The sequence below is a fragment of the Nilaparvata lugens genome, chromosome 13 (assembly GCF_014356525.2).
Source record: "Nilaparvata lugens isolate BPH chromosome 13, ASM1435652v1, whole genome shotgun sequence".
Lineage (NCBI taxonomy): Eukaryota > Metazoa > Arthropoda > Insecta > Hemiptera > Delphacidae > Nilaparvata > Nilaparvata lugens.
The window spans coordinates 27,989,917-28,014,951 of NC_052516.1; the positions used below are offsets into that span (position 1 = coordinate 27,989,917).

Genomic DNA, 25,035 nt, shown 5'->3' on the forward strand with positions numbered 1-25,035 from the left:
CACTAACTGTCAATTAGCGCATTAGGATCTCTTTCTTATTGGACTGCTCGATTTTTCACACAAACTTAATGCAAACTGTAATCAGAGCTTGTAATTTAAAACTTATAATACCAGTTCTGTCATTTACTAACCGGTTGCCGCTTTATGTAACCGCGTTTTGCCAGCGGTCATTTGGAATTGGAGGGACCCGAAAAATTCGCATTTACATTTTTCCACCTCTGTCTGCAGGAATTTACTATTGGTCAATATGATGCAAAGTTCGGTGGAGACCTTCTCGAAGCAAAACTGTTGAAAGTAGTTCCAAAGATAAAAATAGAGAGTAGTATTACCCACATGAAACTCTACACTATTATGTAATGATTTGGTGAAAAAAGAGGAAAAATTGGAGAGAAATTGAGTGGGTGACAAAATAAATATTGAGTCCAGACTTGAAACAGAGTATCAAACTTATTTCAGGTGGAAGAACAAATACAAGGAGAGTTTTAATAGTAGGGTATAATATGACATGAACAGTTGATACCATTAGAGAGAATTCACAGTAGTTAATGATTTTTATTATAACCTACTGATCAAGGTAGCTATCAAGTGAGCTGAGTATATTCCACTGAGAATAGATAAAGCCTAACAATGTAATCAAAAATGTGATCATCACCTCCCATTTGAAGCAACTGTATGAAGTTTAAAGCCAATAGAATAATATAACTATTATCAGCTACTAAAATGGAAAAATCACTATAAAATCTAAGTTAAGCTCCCATTTCGTTTGCCTTACTTACTTTGATGGAGCATTTTGGTAGAACTGAAGCTTTTAAGAATTTGATTGCTCCTATTAGGTATTGATTGAGGAAAACTATCCAAAAAACTACTATCAAAAGTAGGTATCAAATCCATAAACTTTTATAGCTCTAATTATTATTTGATATCCCCCAAATGTTCCACAAGTCCCTCAAGGTGATCATTTACAAATAAATACATTTCAAAATAATAAACAGGTTATAATGTGGGTATGATATGGTAGCAAAAAACGTTACTAAAACACTTACTCGATTCATACAATGGATGATAAATTCGACTGGGTTTTAATAACCTTTCATAGTTACTAATTAGATACTCAGGAACCGCCTTACTGTAACTAACTGTTACAATTAAGATCAGCTCCTAAGATAACCGTTAATTTTCTCTACCAAAATCATGCTCTGTTTATGTATACTGTTGATAAAAAGTTGATGATATTGTAAGTGTTATCAGTGCAGGTATATGGGTTGATATATTAACTGGGAGTCAACTAGTTTTAATGGGTTTGATGGCTGACTGTGGGTATTCTAGATCTTCTCTTCAATTAAACTGCAGAGTTTTCTTGTTTTTGATACCCTAATCAGAGCTTCATCGTTGGTAGATATTAATTTACTGTAAGATGTTTTTCAAGACCTACTAATTACACAAAATGGACTGATTAAGTTTATTCTCATGAGTCTCATTGTAAGGAACTTCAAAAAATGAGTAAATATTACAATAAATTCCATAATATACTGTGAGATATTTTGCAAGACCAACTAATTACTTAAAATGAGCTGATTGTGTTCCATCTCATGAGTCGCCTTGTAAGGAACTTCAAAATATGAGTAAATACTACAACACATTCTATAATACTCAATCAATAAACCTGTATTAGAGCCGTTTGCACAGTCAAAGCTTAAACTGAATTTAATCAGCAGGTGGCGTAAACTCAAAATGTAACACATAACAAACGACACTTGATACGAATTTAATCCAGTTTAAAATGAAATTTAGTTTAAACTGTCACTGTGCAAACGGTCCTTATACGGAGTGAGGACTAAAATTAATACAATAAATTCAAGGAAGAATTCGTCAAAAGCCTCTATTATTTGAGACTTAAATCACTCACATTCGAATGTTAAAGTGTCTGTTGATTAGGATCTACGTCATTCACGCGCTCATCAGATGGGAAACCTTCTATGGGAACATGATGAATTTTAATGAGAATAATTAAAATATTATGGCATCAATAAAATAATGAGTGCAAGTCAGTGATAGTTTTACTGCAACCGTATTTTTACTGCTTCGTAGTTTAATGTGAATGCTTCTATATATTATGGTCTATGTGATCAGAAAATAGTCTCAGAAAATAGCAGTTTAACTCATCTTGTGAAACCATTCGCCGAACAGTAAAGGGTAAGGCCAGAAAAGTGAAATGTGAATGCTTCTTTATATATTATGGTCTATGTGATCAGAGAAACTCTCAGAAAATAGCAAAGTTTAACTCATCTTGTGAAACCATTCGCCGAACAGTAAAGGGTAAGGCCAGAAAAGTGAAATGTGAATGCTTCTTTATATATTATGGTCTATGTGATCAGAAAATACTCTCAGAAAATAGCAGTTTAACTCAACCTGTGAAACCATTCACCGAACAGCGAAGGGTAATTCCAGAAAAGAGACGAAGATTGAGTTCTATCAAGAGGACAATTGCTATTCCTTTAATAACATACGGTAGGGAGGGAGGTATATAGTAAAATATAATGAATGATGTCTCACGAATTCAGGCATCAGAGATGAGGTTTCTGCGCAGCATTCAAAAATACTCAAGAGGAGACCACATAAAAAATGAAACATTACGAAGTGAGTGCAATGTGCAACTACTAGCAGATATTATAAAACAATACAGATTAAAGTGGACAAATCACCTGCGTCGTATGTCACCAACTTGTCTTCCACTACAAGCTTGGAAGTTGCAGTTGGATGGGAAAAGAGACGTCGGAAGACCGAGGAAGCGGTGGATACCGGACCAGGCTTCACAAGCCTAGTAGTCCATGATGGATGATGATGATGATGATGTTCCTATATATATTTTTTGCGGTATATGGTGCTCACATAAACCCTACACTTGTACGTGGTTGATGGAAGAGAAAATGATTTTTAATAACATTTTTCAATTAATAGTGATTGGAAGGTAATATTTTTGTGTTTTATTTAGTTTTTCAACCGTCAAAATTTGAAATTCTTAGTTTTTGGTGTTTTTAAGTGAAAATGGACTTTGAGAAGAGTTAAATCATATCCCTATTTCGAAATTTTCAAATGTAATCTTAATTTGGAGAGAAATAGTACAAGGAGTTTCCTAATTTTTCCCCCATCAATCATCTCTTGTAAAAAAAATAAATGAATAATGGGAGACAACTTCACCAAGTCGATAAATTACAAAAAAATAATAACCATGTAGTAAATATATGGATAGCATATAGATTCATAGTATCTTATAGTACAGCTTGATCTATGAAAACACCTATGAATACTTCTTCCTCTTCATCCTTGACCCATATTAAAACCTATAAATAAAATTATTACAAGAAGAGCCACGACTATAAATAACGTCTATCTGATAACAAACAAAACCCCAAATTTTCTCTCCTTGTCTATTCACAAAAATAATTCAACTAAACAACATAGGGAGAGAGCTAGATGATTAGGAGATTCATAACCATAAGCTTCAAAGATAGAGGCTCCTATAATGAAAGAAAGTCTATCCAATAAAATGCAGTTCATCATGGAAAGTACATGAAAGACTCTTTGGGAATCAACAACTACACAGTACAATGGTCAAGGAAGATCAGCTTGAGGCAGGTATCACTGCTAACATAGTAAGATTCATTCAAAACTGTCAGGATTAGTTGAATGGGAAGCATTAATGTTATTTTCAAGATATGCTGACAGTTTGAATAGGGTTTCAAGTCCCACTACACAAAACTATTATTAACCTGAGCAATAAATTAGAAACAATTGATCAGAGAACATCTGCTGAGGACTAGTTGAATAATCTTAATAAAACAAACTACCAATCACCCATTGTCTATAACAAGCAATCTACAGTTATATTGAACTAAACTCTGATTGGATCCATATGTTGTAACCATTAATTAATTCTAGTATAAGCTTTCATCGTATGATTAACTTGTTACAAAGCAATTGGTAGTCGATGTTTTCAGTTTGTATTTTTTTATTGTGGTGTACCAGGACGTGGGTATTAATTACCGTTTTTATGAGTGGTGGTAGTCACATGGAGACCTTGACTTTGAGTTTCTCTTTTTAGGACCTGTGTTGGTTCTTATTTGCTTGTTGGGTTTAACTGAAAAAAATGTATATTCTCTCCATTGTATCCAAGATGGAGGACCAAACCTGACAAAGGGTTTTTCAGGCGTTTTCAGAGGAGGCAGCAGGGCTGGAAGCTGATTCGCTGATTTAGGTGGCGTTCGGGAATCAGCTGATAAATAATCAGCCAATCGGAGAGCTTCATGCCCTGCTGACTCGTCTGAAAACACCTGAAAAAACGCTTGTTTGGCTTGGCCCTTGAAGCTTACTTTTTGAAGTTTTCTGCTTGAAAAATTTCACGCATATCAAACTATATTCAGATGAGTCAAAAAAAAAATTAAATTATCAAATTGATTATAATTGAATCCTCATTCAATTGTACCATAGGAGAATCATAAATGTGAGAATTATAATGTATGCTTTTCTATTATTGAGCTCAAACATTTTTTGGGTCAATATTAATTCTGTGAGAGTAGTCGAGCCTTATCAAATAGTGACGAACGTGTAGTCAAACCTCATGAGAAAATTAGTTTTTACAGCTGTACCAAATTTAAATCATGGAGAATAATCTATTTTTTACTGAACGGTTCAAATTATAATTACTAGAGTAATTATGTGAGAGTTCATTCTTCCGATAACTCTGAATATTGAATGGAGAATATTTATTTATTTTATTTATTCATTCATTCAGAATTACACAACTTACAGAGAAGTACCACAGGCTTAAAAGTTCAAAACGGTTCCAATTCTTATTTATACAACATCAGAAGATTCTTTCACAGAATTAGTAGTTAAGAGATCGATATGAAAATTTATAAATAATTCATCCCATATGTTGTATTAAATTATCATCTTAAAATCAAAATCACTCAGGAACTCACTGAAATGATTTCTATATACAGCTGATTGCATAAACGAGAAATGAAATTCCAATACAGATGAGAACTACAGCTTGTTTATGTTTTGTTCAGTTTGGTTTTATAATCGGGTTTTGAGATTATTTTACTGTTTTTTCAATTGATAATACAAATAATCGATGATGCAAACCAGTATTCATCATTTGCGTAACCGTGCTTTCATTTCCAAAGATAAACTGGGACTCCTACACAAGACATTTCAAGTAAGCAAACGTCCACAATATTCTCAAGAGCGAGCTCAGGGTAATATAGTTTTGGTTGAAGGAGTTCGAATTCCTTTTCTATTATCAGGCACAGATTACTCAAAACTCATGTCTTATGACTTGGCCCGAGAGTCATTGATTGGACTCATAAAGAAAACCAATTTGCCTGTGGATGTTGTCGATTATATAGTTTATGGAACAGTTATACAAGAGGTTAAAACTAGCAACATAGCCAGGGAAGCAGCATTAGCTGCAGGAATTCCTGAACAAACGCCGGCGCATACTGTGACCATGGCATGTATCAGTTCTATCCAGTCAATCACTTCAGCCATTGGCATGATTTCTGCAGGAGCATGTGATGTGGCAATTGCAGGGGGCGCAGAATCCATGTCAGACGTTCCCATAAGGTTATCCCGGAAAATGCGGGAAATCATGTTGAAGATGAACAAAGCCAAAACATTCTCACAGAAACTGCAACTAGTATCAGGCATCCGTCCAAACCATCTGGCACCAGAACTACCATCCATTGCAGAGTTTTCTTCGGGGGAAACTATGGGAAAATCTGCGGATAGACTGGCTGCCGCTTTCAAGGTTACCCGTGAGGAGCAGGATGAATATGCACTGAGATCTCATACTTTGGCAAATGAAGCAAGGGAGAAAGGCTACTTCACAGATATTGTACCAGTTTCACTACCTGATGGCAGTAAAACTGTGAAAGAAGATAATGGGATTCGTGTGTCGACTATGTATAAGCTTAGTCAACTGAACCCAGCGTTTGTGAAGCCTCATGGGACGATAACTCCTGGAAATTCATCGTTCCTCACAGATGGTGCATCTGCTTGTTTGATTACAACTGAAGAAAAAGCGAAGGAACTAGGTTTGACACCAAAAGCATATCTAAGACAGTTTGTGTATGTTGCACAAGACCCTCACAACCAGCTACTCCTGGGTCCCGCGTATGCGATACCATTAGTCCTCGAGAAAGCAGGACTAGAGGTGAGGGATATCGATGTATGGGAGATCCATGAAGCATTCGCTGGCCAGATTTTGGCAAACCTGAAGGCGCTAGACTCTGATTGGTTTGCACAGAACTACATGTGTCAGGATACCAAGGCAGGTGGACCAGACATGGAGAAGTTAAACACGTGGGGAGGTTCCCTGAGTATTGGGCATCCCTTTGGAGCGACTGGGGTGCGTTTGTTGAGTCATGCAGCCAACAGACTCATCAGGGAGGATGGCAAGCTGGCCGTGATTTCTGCTTGTGCCGCAGGGGGGCAAGGGGCGGGGATGGTTGTTGAAAGGCACCCCAATGGTAAACCAGATTGAACACACATATTTCTCATTATTTACTGTATTGTTTAAAGAATAAAAATATCCGTAACAGAATTTTCCAATTATTTCTTAAGGGCTACTTGAAAATAATAATTATTAGTATAACTGATAATACAGTTGAGTCGGATCAGGCAAGAGCCTAAACCTTGAATGGGAGAATAAACTTGATGAAGTCTATTATCTACAAAGTTTGATATATAATTTAAAGTGTCATTTATGATGATGTCAAAATAAAAGTGATTTGATTTGATGCTTGTCCTCGTCGACTGAGAAAGTGTAAAGTGTAATTTATGATGACGTCAAAATAAATGTTATTTGATTTGATATTTGATAATTGGATGAATACTAACAACCAGTCGTATCATCAAAGAAAATAAAAGTGTAGGCTACTAGAGATTCTAAGTAATGAGAATATATCACAGAGATATGCGTTTTCAATAAGATTACATCAATGAAATTCAATAGGTGCTATAATGAATCCTAATCTTTTAAGTACTTTCCAAACTTGTCTAATGAAAGAGTCTGATTGCTGAAGGAAATATCCTGATTGGCTTTCTCACAGTATATCAAAGCCATATTGCTGCATAACTGATCAATAAAATTTTAATTTGATATTAAAATTCAACTGTACTTATACAAAATATTAAAATAAAGCTTCACTCACGGAACTCCATCTTGATTGAGGAAAAATTTATCAGCGTGAACTTTTAATTCAACTTACCTGAAAGAAGACAAAAAATCAATTAGTTACAAGTTGATTAATTAGATAACATGTAGAATGGGTGGTAGGCCTACTCTGATTAACTAAGAACTCTTGATTGAACAAATTATATGGATTGCAATACCTCTTTTATAAATTCAACAGACTAGTCATGAAATTTTTACTTTCCTTGCCCTATTACCATAGGTAAGGAAAGTATTGCTTTCCGAAAAAATTAAGGTACCCCAATTTCTAAATTTCTATACGTTTCAAGGTCGCCTGACTCCAAAAAAGTGGTTTTTGGGTATTGGTCTGTATGTGTGTGCGTCTGTGTACACGATATCTCATCTACCAATTAACGGAATGACTTGAAATTTGGAACTTAAGGTCCTTACACTATAAGGATCCGACACGAACAATTTCGATCAAATGCAATTCAAGATGGCGGCTGAAATGTTGTCAAAACCAGGGTTTTTCGCGATTTTCTCGAAAACGGCTCCAACGATTTTGATCAAATTCATACCTAGAAAAGTCATTGATAAGCTCTATCAACTGCCACAAGTCTCATATCTGTAAAAATTTCAGGAGCACTGAACCATCTATGCAAAGTTTGATTTTAGATTCCCAATTATCAGGCTTCAGATACAATTCAAACAAAAAATTTCAAGTGGAAAAGATTGAGCATAAAAATCTCTACAATTAATGTTTTGTAGCATTTTCACCAAAAATTGAAAATAAGCTCGAAATTAGAGAAAATAAGATTATTCAATTGCAAACTGTTGGCAACTACTGTTGATTCTATTAAATCATCCACTATGAAGAGATAGCAGACTTCGTGTGTCTGCAGCGCTATTGTCCTGTCAACAGCTGGCTCAGATCTTAGAAAAGTAGACTTTAGATGCGCGTGAACACTAGCGTCAGGTGATTAATTTTCATAACGGCAAGGAAAGTTTTCATAACGGCAGATTATTAATCAGGTATACGATATAGTGAGTTGAATTCACTTATTACAATGAGTAGAACCAGAGAGACTGCCTTATAGAGACGTCTCACTGTATAGAGACAGCAGTGGTAGAACGCTGGTCACTAGAGTACTGTACAGTAAAAATGATGATTTCTCCTTGTATTAATTGTAATGATATCTATCCTTCAACCACAAATCATTGTGATGAGTAAGTAGGTCTTGTAATTCAATTTCAACTGCGTCAAATTTTTGAAGTGAAAAATGAAATCTTAACCTAATTTTTTTTGAAACTTTTATTTGTAAAAATTTGTGAGAAGACAGTTTTGGGCTATGTCTGTTGTCTTCTCCAATCATATTATATTTTATAATTATGATTTGTGATTGTCAATGAAATAAATGAATAAATTTTGAAGGGCGTTAAAGGAAAACTGATAATTGTATCCAAAATGCATTATTATCCATTTTGATAAAGACTTATTACTCAAATTGGAAAAATCATTCAAAAATGCTGCTCGCGTAATATATGATTATCAACAATTTTATATGTATTATTTTTATTGCGGATGATGCCAATATGAGCGTTTTGCTTGTGCGTGAATATTCTGAAGTACATTTCCTGAGATGATCAAACGTCCATGACTATCCGATGGGATTCGAACCCGCAACGAGGTAGCACAACAGACAGAAGAGTGCAACGCCGTTGTCTGTTTCATCCAGGCCGGTAATATTAATCATAATTCCTATCCCATATACCTATATCTTGGAAAGAGTTCTAAATATTAAAGAAAACTGAAAATGCCAGACCCAAAGCCGCTAGCTACTAGCGTTTACATAGGCGGTTTTAGTAAACAGCTAATAACTCAATCATGTTATCCAACTTTTTGAACTTGTCTTGTAAAATACCAAGATTTCCTTATTTCTTTCTGGATCAACATGTCTGCTTAACACCGCCCCTTTTGCCTTGATACAACAGTAAAAATTCACTGTCAGTATTGGAAGAATGATATCACCCTCATACTTTATATGAGGAATGCTGACAGTTGAAAGTCTCCCTGCACCAAAATTCACCACGCCTTACTGGATTATTGATTTGTTCCACATATGCAAACATTTATTTTAATAACACATTATTATATGAGAGCAAAAATTGATAAAGGTCTGAATTGGACAGACAATTTTCAAAAAAGTTGTCGTCTCCTACAAGAAAAATAATATAATGAGTGTGATATAGTTTCTAATCTCATCTCCTAGGGAAAACATATTCCCTTACAATCTTGTTTTTGATAAGTTCATGGAATAATAATGATATCCTACATTAATTATATTATTGCCTATACTATGCTTATATTATTTACATTATAATGGCCTATATTAATATCTACTCTAAAACATGATATGCCATAGCAGAGAAAACTACTATAATTTCTATAAAATTACTATATACTGTATTCTGTAGTCATAGTGAAGTAGGTCAATTTCCATTCCACACAGAAAAGACTAAACATGTAGAAGACACATTCTAAGAAATTTCTAACTATTGTATGCAATTTTAAACTATCTTACATTTTCTGTAATTGATGTAGTTGTTTTAGTATTTTTAAGAAATGAACATTTTTTATTTATTATTAATCAAATTTGTCTTTAATTATTAAGGGAAATTGATACTATTTTCAAAAATACTATATAATATTTTATGTAATTGTTTTAGTATTTTTGAGAAATTATCATTTATTATTTATGAAATTTGTCCATAATTATTGAGGGAAATCATTCTGAATTCTGTATGTTTTTTAGAATAAACTACTCATTGTTCCAGTTTCTTCCATTGTATGTGTGAGGCTTCTAAGATTAAGAATGAAAACAAGAATACAAATAAAGAAGTTTCAAACTGAATTAGATTTTTTGTAATTTTCTAGCTCAAATTTCCTCTCAAATCCATAGCGTGCATTCCGACATTAGCATAGATGAAACAACACAGTGATTATCATACTCTGTAAACAGTTTTTGTTCTATTCTTTCGTGACTGAAATATTTAACGCAAGTCTAGACAACCATAGAACACGAATGATCAGCAGGATCTCGGGATCAAGTTGCTCTAGAAAATAGTATTCTAGATCATCTCTAGTTGAATTCACTTATTACTGTCAGCATTAGTTTAATGGGAAGCATTCATGGTAACTGTTGAGAATACTGACAGTTTACAGTGAATCTCACCAGAGAAATGAAGGAGACCTACAACTTAATTCCATTGTTCACCTTCCACTATAATTTTCAACTCTTGAAATTTTCAGTTTTTTCTCCACCAGTTGAGGATTGTACAGTTCTATCAATGTTCCTGAATACTATGTTAGGAGAGTGGACTTGAACCAAGTTTATAAACTTGCAGGAGGAATGTATCGTTTTCATAGTAATTTATTTTCAAGTATTGAAATCCTGTTCACAGAAACGTTAATTCAATTGAAAATAATTTCTCCATACAGAGGCTATTAGTTAATAAAATGTTATCATAAAAATGTTATCATTATTGCATTATGAAACCAAATCTTACATTGGAGTTTCTTGACAGATAATAGGGTGGGATTATTTCCACGTTTTGCAATTAAATTTTCTAGCCTTCTATAAAATAATGTTGACATACTACGGAGATTGAAATTCTATTATCAGTAGTTCAATATTAGCATGTGCATACAGTGAATACTGAATTAGAGCATGAAAGCCTTGAAGCAGTAATATTTTCATGCATTAATCAGAATCAATACTTCAGGATACAATTCAATATTAAATTTAAATGAAAATAGGAATCTGAGTACTATTTTTAAGAATTATTCAGTTACTACATGTTTCGGCTATAGAGAATGGGTGATAAGTACGAGAACGGCTTAGTTATTATCTCATACACAAAGGCTATTTGACGGTGGGTGTGATTGGGGATCCTACTCAAATTGAAAAAACTACTTTACAATGACTTTAAAAATCTGGTCCGCCATCTTGGATCCGCCATATTGAATGAAACTTCATTTTTTTGAATAGGAAGGTGGTCATGTGATACATGATTTCGAAAGGGAATTTCAAGAAAAAATGTATGGCGGAAACCGCATATCGATATCTCAAACTCAAACCGTTTCGAAGCTATTCACATTATTAATCAGTACTATTCAAAGCAGATATGAGACAAAAAAGTCTGAGAACGGCTTGGTATCTCATAAAGAGAAGTGATTTCAAGGTGGGTGTGATTGGGGATGTTGCTCGAACTGAAAATACTACTTTACTATGACTTTAAAAATCTGGTCCGCCATCTTAGACCCGCCATTTTGAATGGAACTTCATTTTTTGACATTTTTTGACCTTCATTTCTATTCATATTATCAATCAGTACCATTCAAATCATAAATGTAATACATGAGTGTTATTGATTGATAATGTGAATATCTTCTAAGCGGTTTGAGATATCGATGTGCGGTTTTTACCATTCATTTTTTCTTGAAATTTCCTATCGAAATCATGTATCGCATGACCACCTTCCTATTAATCCTAAAAATGGTACTCAGATTTCTATTTTAATTTGTATTCAAAAGTAGCCCTGAAGAAAAAAATTCAATATTGAATTATATACAATGACTCATATTCGAAGAAATAAAATTCAGATTAATAATTCTTACAATAATCAAAGAACAGTACTCCAATATTATTCAAATCAATTGGGACCAGACCCCATTTGGCTAATCGAATACTTGGATCATGAAGTTTACACACAGAAAAAAACTAAAAATTAAAAAATATACCGCTCTAAAACAATATGTTATAGTATTATTCAATTCGATAATAGTAACCGGTTGAATATACTTTACTGTATTTGAACTTTGCTGGTAGAGTGTTATTGATTATTGTTAATGCTTGTTAATGCTTGTTTATTGTTAATGCTTCTTGAACATAATCTGGAATCCGCGGAAATTAGCGTAAATTTCGCCTACTTCCTCCTGATAAAAAGATTCGGATAATCAGAGTTTGGATATTCGAATATCCACTCTACCTGAAATACAATATGATATACTGGTGATTCAAAGTCCAGGTACAAATTGGAGAACAGCTTCTTCATTCCGTGGTTTAGGTTCCTATGTTGTTAGGAAGGTGATATTGTGGTGAATATCCATCCATATTGTATGAAAACGACTTGATATCGTCAAAACAACTGATATTATTCATTGAAACAAGCAAGTTTTCGTTCAAATAAATTAGTTGTTCTCACAATATCATCATCTTGTTTTCAAGATTGGTATCACTCATTGTAAAAAAATGTCCTGTGAAAATATCTATTTACCTGATATATATTTATTATGTCGTTTTCATCCAAGATTCTTATCACTCATTATTATTAATTATTCTTTATTCATTTATACAATAAATACATTATAAAAATGAAAGGAAGAGGAAAAATAAGGCAACCTTGTGCTATTCCTCTTCCAAATTTAGATAACACATAGTCCGGAATAGGTTAAGTCTCGTAGTTCTTCAATTCACAGAATTTTCAGTCCTCAAGTATTTTCATAAACTGGATTTTCAAATTTAGATGCTTCAAAACTGAACATAGAAGAAATATTACACATTATTATAACTAAAATAGAAAATATTCACATATTAAAAATTTAATTTTTTATATTAAATCAAATAAATATGATATCTCATTGTGGAATACCTGCCACAGTAATACGGTGCCTGATATCTTGCTCATGAACTTGATCTTGTCAAGTGCAGTATAATGATAAAAAGTAGCGCATTCCTTGTGTTTCTACTACGGTACTTTCTGGCTGTGGCTTGCATCGGATTAGCATATCGTTATAAGTCGTTAAATATGTGACCTTCACCCGTTTTGTCAAGGTCACCCACTTTTTACTGAACGTCGAGAAGAAAATATGGACAAAATGAAATCTTGAATCAAATTTCAAATCAGATTAGATCAAGTTATGAAGATCTGATAGAGAGATTCACGTTAAGTCAGCACCTGATCAAAGATGGTTTGCGATCTTATCTTTGTCTGTCATTAGTCAGAGAAGATAGCTCTATCATTTTCCAGATCCGCACAGTTGCCAAATCGTTTCTAGACCATTTAGTAATACTATTGAAATATTTGATCTCGATCATGAAAATGTAAATAAATCGAGGAAAAATATCCTTCATAGACTATGTAGGAATATGAAGTACGGTATCAAAAAATTTAATCTCAATCATGCACATGCATCAGAAAAGAATGGAGAAAATACATTTTCTTGAAGAATAAAATATAATCGATCATACTTAACAATCTACTAAAGAAGTATGTACGATATCTATCATAGAAGGTGGAGAGAATATGCAATTTGGCAACTCTGCCTTCCATAAAATAAAGTTGAAGACAACAGAGGTATGGGTGAAGAGGGGAAAAAGAGAAGTAGCTATTGGGAAGAGGGAGAGAGGTAGTAGGTGAGGGGGATGGATAAAGATAAGGAAGAGAATAAAGGAGTGAGGAAGAAGAGAGAAGAGCAGGCAAAAAGCATTGGACACGAGGAGAAGATTAGTGGAAAGTGGAAGAGAATTGGAAATTGAATAAGAAGTGGAGGGTAAAAGATGAGTTGGAAGAGAAGAAGAAGGTGGGAAGGGAATAAGAAGAGAAGAAGACTATGACGACGCAAATGATAAGGAGATGATTGGAAGATGAAGTATTTTGGGGAAGAAGAGTGGAAGAATAAGAAGAGTAAGGAGTAGGTGAAGGAGGAGGAAGAGGAGGAGTAAGAGAAGAAGGAGGAGGAGGAGGAAGAGAAAGAGGAAAAGGAAGAGGAAGTGGAAGAGAAGGAGGAAGAGGAGGAGGAGGAGTAGGAGAAGAAGAAGAGGAAGAACAACAACAGCAACAACAAGAGCAAGAAGAGCAAGAAGGAGGAGAAGAAGATGAAGAAGAAGATTGATTGATAGATTTTTATCATGACGTTGAGAATAAGAGGAAGAGAAGGAAATAGGTGAAGGAGGAGGAGGAGGAAGAGGTAGACAAGAAGGAGGAGTAGGAGGTGATGGAGAAGGATGAGAAGAAGTAGGAGAAGAAGAAGAAGAAGAAGAAGAAGAAGAAGAAGAAGAAAAAGAATAAAAAGAGACGAAGGAGAAGAGGAAGAAGAATGATGTTATTAATGTAGTGTAGATGATGACTAGCACAAAAATAATAGCACACCCACCTATAATAGTGCTAGGCCTGCCTGACCTTGACATATAAAAGCAACGACTTATTTATCACATTTCGCATTACCTTTAGCAATGCAACGAACAAATGCCGGCTTCAACTGGCGCAATGCTAAACAAATGCTTGGCTTTGTCATTCAGGGTGGCTCTTTGGTTTTATTGCATTGAGATGTTGTCTCATTCAGAACTGACGTTGATATTATTTTGATCTGGATGATTGATTATATGACAGAAATTGTCATGTCTATATCTCTGTGCTTTGAGGCTTAAGGTCAATCACACACAGTGACATATACAGAGAAACAGAGGAAAAATCAAATGTCTGCCTGCAGACGTGAAAAAACAATGGAAACAGACGGAGGTCTGCGTGCGTTGCACCGCATTCGAACACCTGGAGAGGGATTTTTTCTCAGTCAGTCTGCATACATCCGTCTGTTGCTGTTTGCCTTTGTTTTAAAGCAACATGTCTCAAGCCTGTATCATATCCATGCTGCTGCCGCTGATATGATGATCCAAAAGTAGTTGCTAAGGTAATTCCAGGAGAGATGCCCCACCTAAGGAAATGACGTCATAAAAACCACTGGGACACCCAGAGGGAAATAGTATTTGGTGATTAGACATGGTTATCATTTTGTCATCAACATCCAGGTTGGGAATCATACTGTTATAATTAATTAATAAATAATTTCATTTATAACACTAATACATTTGGCCATCTCTCCCATGTGCCCGGGTGAGATGTCCTTTCTGTTTGGGAGAGATGCCCCATACATGAATTTTGAGGTAATCTGAAAGAATGTAGTTTTAAATTCACAATGTTTCATTGTTATGTTGGGAATGGAACAAAAAAATGTATTATTGAGTAGAAAATGGATCAAGATACTTAATCTGATCAACACTATCTATGGTTGTATAATAGTTTTCATCACATTCGATGCAGTTGGTTTCCCTATCACTTTAATTTTCACTGTTTGAGTCGTCAACTTTGCTCAGTTTTTTTTAAGTTTTACATTTTCCTACTTCTTCTTTCTTCTTATTTTCTGTAATTTTTTGAGAAGATTTTTATTTCGTTTCTCTCTTCCAGCTTTCTCCTTCTTCCTTCTTCTTCTCAACCTTCTTCTTCCTTCTTGTCCTGGATTTTTCGCACAACTCAGGAACAGGAGAGATCTCGTGTAAGATTTTTGATGGGGCCATTTGGCCATTAGGCTTCCTCTTATATTCCGTAGATATTCTTCCTGTAGGATTTTTTCTAAATATATTGGATTGAATTATATATTCAATGTCTAAAACCAGTTGTTATATTCATATCAACTCTTACATTGAATTTAATTCATATTTAATTTCAGTTTGAAATTTTAGGGCAACTCTCCCATACAGTTTGCTTAGGGCATCTCTCCCAGAATTGCATGAGGCATCTATCCTTTTGACAGGGGAGAGATGCCCCAGTACCTTGTCGATCTACAAAGGAAATAAGATGGCCGCCTACTACAGACAGATCAACTATAAACTACTCACAGCAAGTTCTCACAAACTACAATTCAATATCCTCTTGGAAACGTTATTACCAGCCTCAAATATAACACCTTATCTTATAACGAAGGAAGAAAACACAATACTTCATGGATTTTGATTTTTACTGCCAAAAATAACAAAACAAAACGGTCGTAACTTCTCTCTGTTGTTGACTGGAGTTCAACTGACAGAATGAATATACTAGAAGAGCCCTCTTTCATCATGTTTGAGAACTACAGCAAGTGGGGCAACTCTCCTGCTGTGGCATCTCTCCTGGAATTACCAGGAGAAAAGTGATAAATGGGGGAATAGAGGGGGGAGAATAAACAATGGAATAATTATCAATGAATTTAAAATACCTATGTGTATTTTCATGATTAGTGAATACATTTTACGAAAATGATAGGACGGATGAAGATGAATGGATGATGCAGCGGAAAAATATAGATTGATTGATTGATGCCTTTATTAAGAGCGGAGTTAGGACTCCAGGTCCTCTCTGCCACACAACCCTTAGAAGAAGGAGGAGAAGAGAGAGAGAGAAGAGGCAGAAGTAAAAGTGGAATAGAAAAAATGAGGAACAGAGGATCACGATGATAAAACTAGGTAGAGAAGGGTGAAAAAACTACTCTTTCAGGTTTGCTTCATGGGTTGAAGCACAAGAAGTGAATTGACAAAGACAAGAAGCAGAAGGATATCGGAAAAAGAAAAAGGAATAAGGAGATTATTAGGAGACACCACTCCTCGACGCAGGCCTAGCCTAATGAGGAGTGCACTTGATATTTTTTATGCTATTATGCTTTGTAAAATTGTACAATGAAGTGAATAAAAGTTATTATTATTATTATTAGATAAGAAAAGATTATTATTAGGCGTGTTGAGTGCGGGAAACGGCCGGGAAGGCTGTAAAAACCCGCGTATTAGGTATTAGGTTAGGTAGATAAGAAAAGAAAAGGATAAGAAAAGGAAGAGAGGGAGAGAAGAAAAACCAGAAGAACAGAGAATAGACTATGACAAGAATAAGAAATAAGATGTGGAACAGCCACTCTGGAAGACATGACGATGATAAAAAGGAATAAGGAGATAAAAAAATAAGGTAAAAAGGAAAAGAGGAAGAAAAGGAAAACCAGAAGAACACGGAATAGACGATTACAAAAATAAGAAATGAGATTTGGAAGAGCCACTTTAAAAGATTTGATTTTTGGGATTCGAGGAGAGAGTTAACGTAAAGAAAGTTGAAAACAATCATTTTGGTAGACTTCAGTTTTGAGATTCGAGTGGGTATTTGAAAAAAAGTAGAAGGAAACAGGAACAAGGAGACGAAGAAAGAATGAGGATGCGAATGAGGAATAAGGAAAGGAAAAATTAGGGAAAAGCATTGCCGGAATACTTTAAAGTAGCAAACAAGCCAAAAATCAACCAAAAATCCTCAAATTCGCACACGCTGGTCCCAATCTGCCAATAGCCTACATTTCGACAAACCAACATTTCCGCAAATGGCAATAAATTATCATTCCCGCCTTTTTTCAAAAAAAGTTTTCCCGCAAAAAACCCGAATTTAGCCAATCACACACGAGCCATTCCTGAATGTAACTAAGCCAGCCTTGATTGGCTGAAATTATTCAGAAACTTGAATAGCGTGCCGATAACAAAAAGCCTGGCCACGACAAAACCAAACCTATATCTGTATATAAAGATACAAACACCCGGTTTAGCATCGTTTCATACCTATATACGTTTCAGTAATCCCTCACGTGGAATGTAAATTGGCAACAGAGTCCTGAACCGAGTTCAAATGCAGACTTTTCAATATCACTTGTCATTAATTTGCATTGGTGGAATGACACTTGACTTCTCAGCCCTCCCGGCTACTAACAAATCCAACAACTTCGTTTTCATAATTAATTCCTCACGAGCTCATCCCACCAGAAGACAACTCACATAGTAGAGCAATCCTCGTGATAAAATCAACCTAAATCTTTCATACTTTGCAACAGACGACGATGCATTATTTATGGAAATTAACTGATGAATATCGAGGCAGAGAATACCATAAATTTGTTTTGAGAGTGAAAATTTCAGGCTTTGAAACCGGAAGTTGACTGAATAAGGTATTTGGTAATGGAACAGAACTGAAATATTGATCGTCATGAACTGGTGTATGAAATTTGCATAGATAGATAAACCTATTAATTACCAAAATTGCTTTTGGGTAATTGGAAGGATAGAGATGATGTGAAATGAGATATTATGTAACATCCAAATATTTTTCATCGATAGAGATTAATATGAATCTGATTATACTGTATTTATAGTGTCATGTATCATATTTATATATCTGATATGTTTTATATTTGACAGTGCTAAGAACCCTCATACAAGATATAAGATCATGAAACTTGAGACTGATTTTCACGGTGCCAGTGACTGGCATGCCAGTTTGGATATTGACTGGAAGGTCACTGGCAAGCGGTAACTGGTATGCCAGCTTTAAGCGTTACCCTGTTTACATGTTGCCAGCTAATGGAACATGTCGGATGTGTTGGTGTAGTTCCACAGCGAGCGTGGTTTATGTGATAGTAGTGCAGATCTTGGTTTTTTTAAACAAATGACAGAAATGCCACACAGAGTTGCCGTTCAAGAGTGTGTGCGTGGAATATCTATGGTTTTGTGTGAAGAGCTTTTGGGAATATGTACCCACGAGTTACAGCGGAAAGAACGGGTAACGTGGATACGAGGAGTGGATGGACAACAAGACTTTGGGGACATCAGAGACGATACTTTTAATTATTATAAGAGAGCTTCATATTGAGATAACCCGCAAGAGTATAAAGCTGTGATGAGGCTGACATGAAACTGGCGCGCCAGTAAAACAAAAATATATGTTCTGCTGGAGCTGCCAGCTATTGGCGCGTCTTTGGCTTGCTGGCTTCTTACTGGCGTGAACCGTTTACACAGTGCCAGTCGATGGCATCCAGTGACTGGCTACCTTAACTAGCAAGCCAACTGGCACCGTGTAAATCAGCCGTTATGTTCAACAGATTAGGTTAAATATGTCAAAAATAATAAAAATCAAAGTACACCTTTATAGGTAGTATGTACTAGTATGAATGTACAAAGTACATCTATAAAAGCAGAACAAATATTTCTGTTTTGCTGGCGCGCCAGTTTCATGTCAGCCTCATCACAGCTTTATACTTTTATATTTTTCAGATCATGTATGTTCCAACGTCAAAGTCATTTTCACTTTAAAATTACGTCAAAGTTGAAACATGTTGTGTAAAATAAAGATAAATGTTAAAAAAAGGGTATTTGTATCTTCATTTTTATGTAAATACAAGTAGCCCTTAACAAGGAAATGAACATTCAAGAAACAAGAAATTCGATTGAACCTAAAAATATAGACATAGTTGGAAAACTAATAGACATAGTCAGCATTATTGTAGTAGGCAGACTAAAATGTACTTTAAACTTTCAACATCCCACATACACAATACTATAACTCTACCCATTCTACCAATGCTGACAGTCTAGAGTGAATTTCACTGCAGCCTCTTTTACAGGAGTTCCTGCGTTCGCGATTTGCGGTCTGCGGTCGCTGCGTGAACGTCCGTTAAACCGCAAATCACTACGCATGCGCATTGCTTCACTAAACATCCTATTTACTTCCATGCTTATGGTCAGATTCAAGGCAATCTGTCAGAATTCCTCATTAATATCATCAATGATTCCCCGTTTGATTAACTCTGACAGTCAGGTGTGATTTTCAATACAAATTTTCTTTCATGTCTACAGTGAGATTCAAGTGAAACTGTCAGAATTCCTCATGAATATCATCAATGCTCCCCGTTTAATTAACGCTGACAGTAATATCTGAATCTCAATACAAATTTACTTCATGCCTGTGGTGAGATTGACTTTAAGCTGTCAGAACCCCTTATGAATAGCATCAATGCTTTTCTATTCAATCAATTCTGACAGTCAGATTTGAATCTCAATAAAATCTCCTTCCATCTCTATGGTGAGGCTCTGACTTTGAGCTGTCAGAATTCTTTATGAATAACATCAATGCTTTCCTTTTCAATCAATTCTGACATTTGAGGTTGAATCTCACTGGGTACCCAACAATATTACTGGAAGCCCACTGCTATGCATGGTGGTTTACTACTTTACTACTGTGAAGCACTGTCTGTCTGTATTCTAACACGAACAAATTAGGACAAACAAGTACTGTTCTCATGCATTGAATTCTCGTTTTGAATATTGTTTATTTAATATTTTTCCTTGTAACAAACGTGTCTGGAGAGGTGTTTTGAAAAACGAATGAGTTGCAGTATGTAGAAGGGAAAGAGAAGATAGTTAAGATTGCACATTGAATGGCTTAAAAAACTCATGCAGTAGTCTGTCATATGATAAAGGAAAGAGTTGGCTTATACACGTACTGGATAGGGAATTCACGAATGACGCATCATCACGTCTCAACTAGGGGAATGATCAACTTGAAATTTTGCATATAGATTCTTGATATTTACCGAGGATAGTTATAGACCTATTTTATATTCTTCAAGATTTCATTAGGTCAACTTTTCAGTTCTTCACGTTTCAAAATGGACCCTTTCGAAGCTAGTCTATAATATAATAAAGGAGAGAATTGGCTTATACACGCACTGAATAGGGATTTCACAAATGACGCATCATCACCTCTGAACTACTGGACTGATTGACTTGATCTTTTGCATATATAGATTCTTAATTTACCGAGGATGGTTTTCAAGTATCTGATTAGACCCTTGCAAAGCACAGGCTACCTGCTAGAAGAAAATGAAAAATAATCAATTATAGTATTAATTTGCTGGCTCATTAGGAAAAGAGATCCGTGGTCAGCATAGTGTTTGCGTAGCAGTCTGTAGGTCCCGGGTTCAAACCCGGATGCAAACAAACCATTTTAGCATGGTCACTACCGTGTTATCGGATGGGCACGTTATGTAGTCGGACCCGGCTGATATATGACAATCTTGAGGTCCATTGACGGCTTAAATCATATATGCAGGCTTGGTGGAACTTCCGTCAGTGACTCCCCACTAATAATAGCCATACGAATAGTAGTGATTAGGAAAAGAAGATGAGATTGATTGATTTCATGCCAAGTCTTGAAAAACTTATTGCATTTGTAGAGGTGGGTACAAATTTACGCGCCGCGAACATGAGTTTCTCTTTTAATCAGCTGATGCCAAGCTTTTTATATCTATATCTTATACCGTTTCTGTAGAAATACAGATATAGTCAGCTGATTAAAAGTGAATTGCTCATGTTCGCGGCGCATATATCTGTACGCACCTTAAGAATTACAATTATAAAAAGGCCAAATTACAAAATGAGATAAGTTATAGGAGAAAATAAAAAAAAATTGAAAAAGGGTGAGAAAAAGGAATCAAGATTTTGAATAGGGATCGAATGAGATTCCTCCCATACAAGAGTAAATTGGATGGATAAGAAGTAAAAGTGACAAAGAACATGGAATAATAGCAGATAGAGGAAAAAAGTAGAAGAAATTTGATACAAGGAGAAGATTTGTAGAGTAAAATACCGCGAAAAGGAGTAACTTACTCTGTTCAGAATGGAATATAGTAAGATCCTCAGTAAATTAAAAATCTATATGCAAAATTTCAAGTTTATAAGTCCAGTAGTTCAGACGTGATGATGCGTCATTCGTGAATTTTCTATATCGTGCATGTATAAGTCATTGCTTTCCTTTATTATATTGTAAAATTCTCAATTTTTTTTTTAGACTCATCATACTACAATTTTATCCATCTTCCCTTTAGATAGAGGAGAGAAGTAGAAGTGATTTGATACAAGGAGAAGATCTAGAGAGTAGAATACCACGGAAAAATAAAACTCTATTCCATTCAAAGATCTTTAGACCCTACAATTTTATCCATCTTCCCTTTAGATAGAGGAGAGATGTGGAAGTAATTCGATACAAGGAGATCTCTAGAGAGTAGAATACCACGGAAAAGGATAACTCTGTCCCATTCATAGGAAGAAAGAGAGAATGCAATAATAGGCAGAAACTGGTCTCAAAAGAAAGAATAGCATTGGTCATATCGAGAAAATTTCTCCTATACTTTCTGTAATATCTTCCAGGTTTCTAATGGGTGAATAGGCTTTATGATTGCGTCCATAAACCTACTTTCCACCAGTAATAGATGATAGTGTAATTATATTATTACTGTATTTTCTAATAATCTTCATGGTTTATTGTAACTTCAATCCCGCCACCAATAATCATAGCAGTTTATTGGTGTGTAAACGTCCTGTGTAAAACTCCACTGAAATTTACTTCAAACTGAGAGCATCATTTCTCGGATATTTCTATGCTTGCCATTCTACCAATTCTGAAAGTTGAGACTGAATCTCACTATACAGTTCAATACGATTCATATAAGTTGGCAACGAGTAAAATATCAGAGACTATGATAGAATTATGGAGAAAAAATAGCATATCAAGTTATGAATTTTATAATGCTATCTCCCTCCTTGATAGAACATGATTAAAACATTGATAGAACACAAATTAGAACCTGATATAAAAGTTGGTTGAAGAGTTTATGATGAGGACTGAAATTATAGTCCAATCGATTCATTCGAGATAATTTTTCAGCTACGTATAAAATACTAATAACCTCGTATAATTTCCACTTGAAAAGACTGGAAGTGAAGCATCATTAAGTATAAATTACCCCACTTTTCAGACATGTGAATAATGAATTATTGAGCAGTAATATTGCATTTTGAAGTGTAGTGCCGGTTGCACAAAAGCCGGTTAAATTTTAGCCGTGATTAATTCCACGAGAACCAATCAGAGAAGCCGTCTTTTCGTAAACGCCTTCTCTGATTGGTTCTCGTAAAGTTAATAACGGTTAAAATTTAACCGGCTTCCGTGCAACCGGACTTATGAGTTTCCTAAATAACGTACTATTGAGATATAGCAATGTAATGACTGTGCATCATAGTAGTAGGCCTACTGTATTTCCTATATTATTTTATTTCAAGTAACGTGCCTCACATACCCCAACCGGAATTATATATCCAGAAGATTCTTTTAATAAATTATTGATTTAATTAGAAGCAGCCGAGAACATACAGAAGCTGGAAAGATTGATCTTTAAGGCCCAGTTGCACAAAAGTCGGTTGAATTTTAATCCTGATTAATTTCATGAGAACCAATCTGAGAACACCTTTATGAGAAGACGGCTTCTTTGATTGGTTCTCGTGAAATTAATCAGGATTAAAATTTAACCGGCTTTTGTGTAATCGGCACAAAGTCTTGAGTTACATAAAGTTTACCACTTAAATATTATTCTAGTCTGAAAATCGTCACTTTAGTGTTGAACTTACTGATCAATTCACATATTTATCCATTCATGGTATAATTATTATTATTTATTTATAATAATAATTTATTCGACCAAAAACAAGCATCGTACAAACAAATTGAAATAAAATAACATAACTGGTGTAGCAAACACCCACGCATGCACAATACATGTTTATCATCATAGTCTAAATGAAGCCCCAAAGGTAATCCTGTGTGGGGAAATATTAATTTAATCACAATAGAAAAAGATCAAACAAAAGATAGAAAAAAATCATAAATTTTATCAATTCATCAATAAAATAGGAGACAAGAAACAGAGTTGAAAACTTCTTTCTTATTTTGATAAAATTCACTAATAGATTCTAATATAATAATAAAATTTATTATTATATTAAAATTTAATTAATAATAATTAAATTATAATTTTTAGTGAATAACAATAATTTTAATGAAATAAATTTTATGTACTTGTTATTTTAACTACACCTCAGAATTCTCCTACCAAAAAAACTTTATATTCCACAAGACAGTGAATTTAGAAGGATATAAATTAATGAAAACATGAAGAATAAAGTCCTTTTGAAAATATTGTATTCATTGAAATATTCCACACTGCCTGAAATTTAGTTCATTAGGCTTGAAAAGACAATAGCATGAGTTTCAATATCTATTTGGAGAAATGAATATCTAGAAATACGTTTCTAGTCAGAGATCACAACGATGAGATGAAGGATATCCCATTCCTCTTTGCAGCATGGAACAAACCTACTAGATAATACTGTTATAAAACCATTAATATCACTGGACTATAATCTTGATTTCTGAATGATTAGGCACTTAGTTTATCAACGTCCACCTTTCAGGTAGCTTCATCATTAAGGATGAAATTTTAAAAGTATCACAATATACATGAGTATATTTCTACTTGTCGACTTCTTCCATCACTTTCTTAGTCGGTTTTATTTATCTTTCTCTTACTGTTTCTTCTACTGTTTTATTGTTCTATTTTCATCGCAAGTTCTCCCTTCTCAGTTCTCAATTTATTGTTAATTTCTTATTAATTTATTTTTATAATTTCTCAATTTATTCTCAGTTCTCACTTCCTGGTTTTTTCATGTTTCACTTTTTTAATCTTTGGATATTTTTCATCTTTCACAAATTCTCTCAATTTCTCAGTATCATTTTTCTTCTATTCTTCAGTTCGGATTCTCTCTCCTTCCCATTTATTCTCAGTTCAGATTCACTCTCCATCCCATTTATTCTCAGTTCGGATTCTTTCTCTTTTCCATTCATCCTCAGTTCGGATTCTCTCTCCTTCCCATTTATTCTCACTTTGGATTCTTTCACCTTCCCATTTGTTCTTCTCATTTTCTCTGCCCTCTTTCAAAAGTTTTTTCTTTTTCTTCGACGTTCGATTTTCATCCTCTACATTTCTCTCAATGTCTATTTCCTCTCTTTCTCGATATTCTTGATTATTCTTAATTGGGTCCTAATCGCCAGTTCGCCTTTTTCACCTTCTCCATCTCTTTTATTCAGTTCTTCTTCCTACTTTCTTCAAACATCTATTCTTTCGTCATATTTATTTTTTATTCACATCCTCTTCATTTCTCAATATATTTCCTACCAATGTCTATTCTCACTCCTTCTCAATGTTTTCATCCTTTTCCTCTTCTGTAATTTCTTTCTGCTCTCCCCTTTCCTTCCCACATTTCTAATTCCTCTCT

General features: G+C 34.6%; 2 protein-coding genes across 3 annotated transcripts in view; one reads left to right on the forward strand and one right to left on the reverse strand.

Annotated features, from left to right (window-relative positions):
• Positions 1 to 25,035, reverse strand: part of LOC111064038 (uncharacterized protein DDB_G0271670) — a 437,024-nt gene that overhangs the window by 302,671 nt on the left and 109,318 nt on the right. The gene's annotated exons all lie outside the window — the stretch shown is intronic.
• LOC111057619 (trifunctional enzyme subunit beta, mitochondrial-like) lies at positions 5,057 to 6,604 on the forward strand. Its single transcript, XM_039440231.1, has one exon. The coding sequence runs from the start codon at positions 5,138 to 5,140 to the stop codon at positions 6,545 to 6,547; it is 1,410 nt and encodes a 469-aa protein (XP_039296165.1). The 5' UTR covers positions 5,057 to 5,137; the 3' UTR covers positions 6,548 to 6,604.